We start from the raw sequence: 10,469 nt of genomic DNA, 5'->3' as shown, positions 1-10,469 counted from the left end.
CCACATATTAAACTAAAAAATACTGTGCTCTACTGGCACGCCTAAAAGCGTAAATGCCGTAAAATAAACAATCAAACTAAAAAATAAAACAAACAATACAATAATGAATAATAAAAACAATACAAATCTACAACAAGCAAACAGACAAAATATCAAGTCGTTGATTTATGTTCCACTAAGGATAAGTATTTCATCGTTTTAAATAACTTTTTGGTAATATAAAATATTTAAATGTGAAATTATATTCACCTACAGACAAGGTATTGGTGTATTTTAAAAATAATTTTTCATTTTTAGAATTTGAGGCCGTCTTGGCGCAGCGGCACAAGGGTGTGACTGTAACGCGACGGTTGTGGGTTCGATCCCACACGAGGAAGTGAAATATTTATTTACGTTTATATTTCTATTTCTTCGCTCTGGTCTCAAAGTACGGCGTTGAGTTCTGCCACTCAACACGTAATTCCTCGAGAATTCGGCAGAAAGTGGGGAACGGAATGCCTTGACACTAGGTTCCCTTTGCCTATCCTGCTGTGTGCGGGATACAGCGTGAATCTGATTTAATTTTTCAGTAAACTATTCGAAATGAATGTAAGTAGGTATACCTACTAATCTAATATGGGGGCAAACAAGGGCCTCCATATCGTAGTTCGTAGATTACCGGTTGTGCTAAAACTAGGTCAAGGACTTAAAGTTCCGGGCCCATTATTAGTGCCCCCATTGCTTTATCGCGTATGAATAGTTTCTACAGAATGTGCAGAACAATAATATATTCCTATATCCGCAATCAATACGAATCATTATAGGTTTACTTACTACGTATGTATAGGTTTACTTACTACAGCTATTTTTAATTTGAAAATAATGTATTAGATTTAAACACTCCTTCCTATATAACAATATAAGTAATAAGTACGACAATATTAAGTAATAATTAATTAAGTAATAAGTAAGACGGTATTTAAGGTAAGTATACAATTCAAGTATTTTTTAAAAAATAAAAGAACATTATTTTTTTGAAAGTTAAGCCATGTTTATAAGATTAAAATAAACTTCTAGTCTTCACACAAAAAGTATATATTTATTTTTTATTAATTACCGTTCATTTGTTAATTCTGTAGTCCTTACCATGCAACTTCCATTTACCGTAAATAGTTAAAAAACAGGAGTAGTGAAATTAGTCAGTAATTTCTTTTAATAATGCCATGTTTATTTTTTACCTTTGTTTAAAGTTGCTTAAAGTTAATACTTTTAATACATAGGTAGCGGTATTTTTGTAGAGAGTCCTGAGCATGATGAGAGATGAAATCCTGAGCTTTCACATCAGATGTTCTAGAACAACAATTGCCTTATATTTATACCTGTTAAGGTTTAGCTGGGCTGCTAAGGTTCCAAGACAGACCTTTATTTTATAACGTCAACAAAAAATACTCATCATGTTGACCAACTTTTCCTAAGTAGGTACGTTAATACCAACTAAAAAAACTCCCTTTTTTTGCGTTACGTTGTATCTCGAATACAACTGCGTAGGTAAAAAGAACCTAGCGTTAAGACACATCGGTCCTTATTTCCCGCCAAATTCTGGAGATATTACGTGTTAAGTAGCGAAACTCAACGCCGCGGTTTGCTTCAACATCAGAGCGAAAAAATAAATATGTTAAATATTTTATTTCCCTGAAAGGGAATCGAACCCTTGTCGCGTCTACAGTCACTTTCCTTCAATCCTGATTAGAGATTACAGTAATACAAATCATAGATATTACGGGCACCTAGGGTTTCATTTATAATAGTAAAACTAAAGTAATAACCACATCTTATTCCTTCGATATACAAGTAAGCTATTATCCGCTGTTGTTTCCTGCCGGATCGTCTCAGCAAACTGCCTTCTAAGGTAGGTAGTCTAATGTTTATCCGCTGATTCAAAAACACTTGCAAGTCTATTTTTGGGTAATTAATATTTTTACATTTGAATGTTAAATAAGAGTCTTTAAAATACACCATTAATTCCAAATTTCTCGACTACATTTTTTTTGTTACAAGAGTTATCTAATTAACTTGCTGTGAACAAGTTAAGCTTACCACTTCTTAAAATACTGGGTAAAAATTAATCGGGTAACTTAGTGTTCTGACTACTGTTGTTCCTGCATGGGCGATGAGTCATGATCGCCTTAGAGTTTAGTTGCAGATGGCTGTCCCTCTGCGCGTCGATGGTCTCTACTTGATGACACTGTATAACGGACTTCATGTAGGAGGTCAAGGGAGGTAATAAATAACCAAGTGACATATTCAGTTGTTTATTATCTATACTGTACTCAAAATTGATCCGAAGATCACATCACATAGTAATTTCATAAATAATATTACAATGTCATGTACTTTCTGTGATTGCTCATGAATAAAAAAATGTTCACAATATTATCAATAGTTTGTTCACTGGACCGGTTTACATTTAGTAGATGTACCTACTACATTATAACATACCATTAGGTACCGAACGACTTACAGTGTACTCGATGAGAGATATAATAATAATAATCAATAATTATTGTGTTGCAGTTCATTTTTTTGTTAATATATTTACAGTTTTACATTTTTTTTTTGTGATTTACAAATAAATTCTTGAATATTTATTTATTAGGTCTTCATTATTCCATTTGGATTTATAATAACAGTACTTTATAGTTAAAAATATCACAAAAATGAAATATATTATGTGTAAGACACACGCAACATTAAAAATACAACAAAAAGAAAAATATAAAATCCACTAGAAACCTTGGGCCAGAAGAGTCCCTTCTAAAGAGGAAGGATACTTTCGATGTTCAATATTATAACGGCAATTTGATACCATAATAATTATTATTATCACACTAATTAATTATAAAAGTAATCGATTGTCTTACAATAAATGCGTCAAATCATAAAATTTCGATAATAAAAATTAAAAGGCAACAAATAATCCGTGAAAGGATAAATTTCAACAAAAAATAAAAGACAACTTATTTATTTAAGAGTCATATAGTGCCGTATTGATAAAAGCGAATCGTCCCGGACTGGGAGGACCGGGAGTAACAACCAACGCAAAACTAACGCAACCAACCGACAACCAACCACCGACCAGCCAACCCAGCAACCTCCGACGAGTTTAACTCCACCTCTGCTATTCATCTTTTATCGATATGGCATTCCACTTACATTATACGACAATAAATATAACGCACTTACACATTAGTCACTTCTTTAATTCCGACGCTAGGAATTACTTTATAATATATACCTAAAAATATAATCACGGCACAAGTATCCCTCCGACTAAATTACTAACGTAGTGTCACTTTATCAGGATTTAGAATCAAATATGTATTATGTATCTTAAATATTTCATTATTAATATATCATTATCAAAATATCCACTAAATGGGAGGAATAAATCAAATTATTAATATTTTTATTCTAACATTAATCGCATGACTGATCAACAAAAGGATATGGACTAGGAATAATAATAATTAGGCAACAGGCTTCCTGCCTCGAGGAGCCTCGGCCTCTATCCGCATATCACCTCTACATACATACGACGAGATAAATTTGATCAAAAGTTAATACTGTTGATGTCCAAAATAATACAGGAGAGCTATTTCCGTTGTGGACTCGTGGGCGCGGACGGCACCCCTTTGTGCATCGATAGACGGGAATCGATCAGAAAAACAAACGTCTCTAGCAAAATCTATCTGGAATAAAAGCCGACGTTCTACCCTATGAAGTATGAGTTGGGTTCGATTGTATATTGTCCGACAACGTTCAGTGTGGGTGTTTGGATCGCCAGTAGGTCCGCTACCACTCTACGAGTGTGGGTGTCTATGCTAAGTGAGAGGACGCGGCCGCAAGTATCGGTGCCGAAGGAGAAGCGGCTACGCTATTGGTGTTTCGATATCGATTCTTAATCTAATCTAAAAAACTTGTCATCTATAAAAACATAAATTTATAACGTAAATAAAAAATAATATAATTCTCACAAAAATGCTCACAATAGGAGTGGGGTGACGCAACTTTTGACTCCTGCCTCCGCTCGGGGCGGCGGCTGATACCGTACCTCGCTTATATACAACAAATCTCACCGATCTCTACAGGAACTCATATCGTATCTTAAAAAAATAATATACAATAGTAATAAAACATTTGAAACGTCACTATCTAGTATTCGACGATCCCGTTACACACGACGCGTGGTCGTATTCTATTCATATCACATTCGCATGACCGTGCCTGAGAATCATACCCCGCTACTCGTGTACACACTCCTTCCCGAAGGGGGCGCGGTGCCCGAGTGTGTGCTAGGTGCGAGCGATATGGTCAACGAGGGGCGCGGGCGTGGGAGTGGGAGTGGACGTGGCGTGGGCGCGGGGCGGGCGTGGGAGTGGGGGTGGTGGGGGAGGGTGCGGGGTTACGGGGGGCGCAGCGCGGGCGGCAGCTGCACGGGGATGTGGTAGTAGCGGCAGGCGGCGCGGCGGCACGTGCCGGCGGCGGCGTCGCGGCACACCACCACGCGGCACCCCACCACCTGCAGCCCGCACCCTATAATGTAAACAATACTGTTATACTATAAATATTTATATTTGGAAACAGATACGTTAATGGCTTTTCATGTCTTTTACTGTACTCAATGGCTGATAAAATAAAATATATTATGTAATTTTACAGTTTTGCTAGTATAAATGTTGTACACAATAAGTTTATACATGTATTACAAAAACTGTATAGATCTATAAGGTAACTAAAACAAATTTAAAACATTAAAAAGTCTAATCTCAAAATATTCACTATTCCCGTCTCGCTAGAACTACAAAATATAAAAAAATGTAACACTATTAAAAATATACATATAACATCATAGTGGTAACAAGTCTATTTTGTATGTTTCTAAAACATCTACTGTTTACTATTTTAAATAATATAACACATATTTCTATAGAGCTAATATATTACTATTTAAATAACTATTTTTATAAGAATCTATTCTAGTATGTACAAAGATATTGTTATACTAACCTACAAATCTGTAAATCATGCACTAAGTAGGAAATCTGCAGGATATTGGATTATAAGTCATGCAGTTTCAGATATTATATTTATATTATAATTCAGAGACTTTTAGTAAATTAACGAAATTTATGAAACGTAATCAAATTAATTGACCTCAAGGGGATCTCATAAAGATTTTTTTTTAAGAAATGCTTGATACAAAAGTGTTACAATACCTTCACGAATATGAACGAATCTGCAGGTAGGTCTTGTACATCCTTGCCGATTAAAATCTTGGCACACCGGGAGGGTGTCCAGTAACTGAAAAATGTAAATATAATTCATAAATATTTAATAGTAATTATATTTCAATTGTCATTCAAATAATTCTATACAGTATGTGTGGTCGGAGATTATAGTTTCATTATGATATATTGTAACAGTAATCGAACAGTTTTGATACATTCTGAGGCACAGTACAACAATTTGACACATTTGTCAACAGTTATCTTTTGTAACAATTTGTACGGCGATCTGTAAGGTAACATTTCCTTATTTGTATATGCAAAAATAACTATATTTTTGAATGTATTTCATACATTGTCTGCAATTAATTTATGATAAAAATATTAGACTCACACACAATGTAAGAAAACTTTTTGAATGACAGATGACTAGATCATCCACTTCATAAACTGTCAATACTGTCTCATGTGAATATTTGACTTGTATCGTGGCTTTTACACAGATATATGACGGTTTACGAATAGGCGTTGTGTTAATGTGTTAATGCTAACTCTATCACTTATGGACATTCATACATCTGACACTGAAAATAATCCTCATCGCACAGCCGTCTGAAAAAAATGCCGAAATAGTTGTTGTAATATCAAAGAGCTACATGTTACCGGTATATCTGTATCTCCATTATTATTTATATGCAATTATCTAAAATTAAGTATTTGTAAAAGTTAAATTATGTATGAAATTTAGTATTACTAAGTTTTGGAAGCTATTTATGGGTAAAATAAACGACCCTCATTTGAAGGATATACATGTACTGTAAAGTGAAAATGCGTGTGTAGTTTCTCAATCGCTACGGTATACAAAGGAACAAAGACAAGACACACGGAAGGCGGAAACGCTCGAAGTCAAATCTTGTCGCTGCTTTAATATTACAATAACTTTACAAGATTTGTTGCACAATATGATTGTACCTTCCAAGCATTCTTTGAACATGGGCGCGCTGACTGTGTGTCACCTTCATATTGTAGTTACTGGTAAGTAATATCGGACAGAGTACAAGAAACACGGGGAGAGCCCAGCCCTAGCCGGGGCGTCGCAAGTTCCGCAACCGTCAGAGTGTTAAAGTATGCTGCACTATGCACATAGTAGGTATGAATATATATCTAAATGGCATGCAGAACGCTTGAAATATAATCATTATTGCGCAGCCAATCTTATTTAAGCGTGACTATATTTTACAAAAAGCTAAAGCATGATGCTAGACAATTCGTACCAGGGCGAGGGCGTTCTATAGGTTTGTAGCGTCCAAAGTATACCCATAAAAACCAACGGTCGCTATAAAAAAGCTTAAATAGGCTGTGTGGGGAGGTTTGCGAAATGTGTCGTATCGGCTGTCGTAAGAGTCCTTCTCTGCCGTCATGCTGGTTATCGGTAGGTAGGCATGGTTAAATGTAAAAAAATAAATTTATACCTTTAGCTTACATGACAGTTCTGGACGTGACATGTTAGTGGTAGTACAAACTGCAACATAATGACCATTAGAGTGCGGTTACTGTACGACAAACAAAACAAAACCAAGTATATTAATTACGTCTACGGTGAGTTCTTAAAGCGTCAGAGAGGTTTCGACGAGTCTTAAGCGGGGAACGGCGAAGCACTTTAAGCGTTTACAAGAAAACTCAAAGTGGTTAATTGGCCCGCGCACAAACAGAAATATAGCAACATATAGCTCAGTCTCGAGATGACAAATTATGTAACAAAATTAAGGGCTTCACTTTGATTTCTCTCATTTCACCGCCGTCATTTCAACTACCAACTACGCACAAATTTACATTTACTTTCAAACAGCGTATAGCTCAGTATTAGTGAAATATAAAAACCCCCTTTCTGCGGTTGATAGTTGACACTGCAGGAGGTGAACTTCTTGCAAGGAGTTGACTTTACCTTATTTATATGCACAGAAATATTCATATTGATATACATATAATAATATTAATAATAAAAAATAATTCTTGCATAGGATTACATCAACTCATTGAAAGAAATATTCACTGGCTTCGTTGTTTTTATTAATAAAATACACCTTTACTGAAATTACCGCAAACACAAACAAGGTGGTAGTATTTATAGAAATAATTAAATAGTTTTTGTTATATAAACAAGTTTCATGCGAGAGTAAAGCGGCGTTTCAGTATAGGCGACACAGGAAATCACTTATATTGAGGATATTAAAGTAAGCTGATTATATCTTACCAGGTGTAAGCAAGGCAATACTGTAGAGTGACTTCTTCCACATTTGAAAGCAAGAATGTTTCACTATACAAAACTAAAAATCATCAACGAGTAAGTTGTAGCATCAACTGTTCAACAATATAAGATACAGTTACAGCACAATGACTAAATGATTGAGGTGACGGTTTTGACACACATGACACATGATGCCTTGTAAGCGATGCCATCAGATTCACACATTACTTTGCCACAGAGTGTCCAAATAGTCTGTGTCGGCACTTTTGAAGTCGTGGCGGTTACTTTGGGCAGCTTTACTTAAAACGCGTCCGATGCGCCGCCAAGCGTTATAGGAAGATTAATTTGACTATTTTTATTTTTCACAGTGTGCGATACCGACACGTAGCGTTATCAAGCGCACCTTGACCTTCTGTTACACACACCTACGTAGGCCACACTTGTAGCGCAGTCTACTTCATATTGCCTAAAGCACAACTAAATGTTACTACGGAAGCGAACTGACGAAGCAAGCTCAAATAGCGTTTAATGTAACTTTACAAACAGATCAAAATGAACATTTAACCATTACAAAGTAAAAGACTTTAGTGGTAGCGTAGAAATATTATTTTTAAGTCACAAATATTGCTCGATGTTTTTAAATTGCAAAAGAAATAGAGGCAGAGGAGTAGGTAGAGGCGATATGCGAGTTGGGTTAGAGCGAACACACTTGAGCCCGTGACCGGAAGTGCAGGAGTGCGCAATACTTGGGAGAGGCGACTTCAGCTCTGAGTGAGGGTTGGTACTCGAGGTTAATAAGCGACATGCGGCCGAACCGCCGCGGGACTTGGGGAATAAGCGTGGGCGTAGCGTGGCAAGTCGTGGCGTGGCGGGACGTAGCGTGGGCACGCGGCACTCGTTACCTGTCCGCGCTCGTCGGTGTACTCCACGTAGGGAGCGTTGGGCGGCGCACAGCCTGTCCGTCCCGAAACAAAAAGCGACAAAAGATTGCAATGCGGACAGCCGAAGCGGTCATTCGGAAGGCATGTAACAGAAAGCGTTAAAAATAAATAGAAAGAAGTGCGACTTAAAAGAAAACGCGAGAGCGACGCGCGTCGACTCCGCGGCCATGATAACGCACACTTAGCACACACTGGAGCACTAAAATAATGAGTATAATACCTGATGAGCCAAATGTATATAGGGGGTGGTGGGTTCTATCCATGCGAAAATTAGAAGGCGGCTGTGTTAGGTGCGGGCTCGCTGTCGCAAGCCGTAGTCACTAGGTACTGTCGACACTCGACACAATGGCCAAAGCGCACCCGTGCGGAGCTCCTCCGAGAACAAGCGTGTACGTAGCGGGAAACGGGGTCGACGGACCAAGCGCTCAACTCTCAGTACGACGATATTCACGAGACGACGATCGACAAGAGGTAATAAAAAACGTACAGTCATGCATTTCAAGCGTTATTATTACCGGGGTCGTAGATACGAGAAATATACACGCATAAGATAAAACGGTAAGTGAGTAGATACATAATAGAATAGATAATAGCATAAAACTACCTAGACTTCCGCGATACGGAGGCCGTTCGCTTCGTCCTTACAATAATACAATACAAATGTGACAACACGCCTAGCGCTAAACCCCGACAGGCCGGGGACACTCCGCACACGTACGAGTCTCTACGCGGAGACCCCGCGCCCCGCGCCCCCCCGGCCGCGGCCGCCCCGCGCCCCATGCCTCGCCCCCTACATCGCCTCCCTAGGTCGTCTTCATCTTTTTGTAGGGGTTGACGGCGGCCGCAGCGGCAGCCGCCGCCGCTGCGGCCGCGGGCGGCGTGGGCGGCGGCATCGCGTACATGTAGGGCTGCTGGTAGAAGGCGGGCATCTGAAGCGCGGCGGGCGGCGCGGGCCAGCCCGGCCGCATCATGAGCGGCGCGCGCATGAGGCCCGGCATGGCGGCGCGTGCCTTGAAGGCCTGCTGCGTGTAAGCGGCGGCCGCGTGCGCCATGGCGGACTGTTGCGCCGCCAGCGCCAGCGCGGCCGCGTAGTTCTTGTGCGCCACCTCCTTGGCCACGGCGGCGGCGTCGGGCGCGGCGTCGGCGGCGGCGGCGGGCGAGGCGGGTTGCGGCGGCTGCGGTGGCGCGGGCGCGGGTGGCGGCGCGGGCGTGCCGGCACCCGCAGCGGCCGTGGCCGGCGGGGCGGACGAGGCGGGCGCGGGGTACTCACATGACACGGGCACGAATGGCTGCTGCAGCTGCATCAGTTGCTGGTACGTGGTCGCCGGCTGGTACACGGGGACCCCGGCTTTGTCCGCGGCGGGTCGTTTGTACGGCACCACCCCGGGGAAGGCCTGCGAGTGTGAAAGAGTTCATATTAGTTGGTTCGTTTGACGCTCAGAGGGGACTCCGTCCCAGATGTCCGCGGCGGCTTGAGATACTTACGAAGTTATCGTAATAGAAGGAGCCGACGCTTTTCATGTCCATCTGAAAAGAGAAACGAGACGGTTGAGCGGGGTTCTGTGGGCTCGAGGGCGAGGGTGTCGGGCGGCGGGGCGCGGGCAGGCGGGGGCGGTCCGCGCGCGCCTCGCCGCCCGGGAGAGGCGCGGGAGCGTGCGGGCGGGAGCGAGGGCGGGAGGAGTGGGGAGCGGGAGAAGCGTGCAAAGCTGGCGGCTGTACCGGTGGCGGCTCGAGCTCGGCGGGCGCCGGACGTTTCTTGCCCGGCTCCGAAGTCGCGCTCGCTGCCGGCTGCTGCGCTGCGGCGGCCGTCTACGTGAAGCGAAGCGTCGCAGGACGGGACAGAAACAATAACGATGTAATAGATGCACAGAATACACCTAAAGCTCTGCATAAGGTGATATTATGCGATAGATAAAAAATTAAAAGTGAAGCGTGAGTGCGACGGAAGCGTGACGCGGCGAACTGAACAGAAGCGGCGGCGAGCGAGACCAAGCGGAAGAAGAGAAGCGAGCGCGA

General features: G+C 41.3%; 1 protein-coding gene across 12 annotated transcripts in view; it reads right to left on the bottom strand.

The window, feature by feature from the left end:
- Positions 1-2,275: 2,275 nt before the first annotated feature.
- Positions 2,276-10,469, bottom strand: part of mbl (splicing regulator muscleblind) — a 198,570-nt gene continuing 190,376 nt past the window's right edge. For 5 of the 12 annotated variants that reach the window (XM_085187730.1, XM_085187713.1, XM_085187737.1 and 2 more), the window contains 3 exons: positions 10,173-10,262; positions 9,939-9,980; positions 9,117-9,847 (listed from right to left, as the gene is read on the bottom strand). In XM_085187730.1, coding sequence (XP_085043856.1) covers positions 9,257-9,847; positions 9,939-9,980; positions 10,173-10,262 — 723 coding nt within the window. In that variant the 3' untranslated portion in view covers positions 9,117-9,256. Of the gene's footprint in view, positions 4,573-5,255; positions 5,341-8,414; positions 8,468-9,116; positions 9,848-9,938; positions 9,981-10,172; positions 10,263-10,469 lie in introns of those variants that run through there. The other 7 variants (XM_085187784.1, XM_085187745.1, XM_085187757.1 and 4 more) reach the window with 5 other exon arrangements.

This window comes from Heliconius melpomene, chromosome 1 (assembly GCF_056956725.1).
Source record: "Heliconius melpomene rosina isolate 202511_hmr_F chromosome 1, ASM5695672v1, whole genome shotgun sequence".
NCBI classification, from domain to species: Eukaryota; Metazoa; Arthropoda; class Insecta; order Lepidoptera; family Nymphalidae; genus Heliconius; species Heliconius melpomene.
The sequence above is the reverse complement of the archived record's forward strand: the minus strand, read 5'-3'. Positions and strand labels throughout refer to the sequence as shown.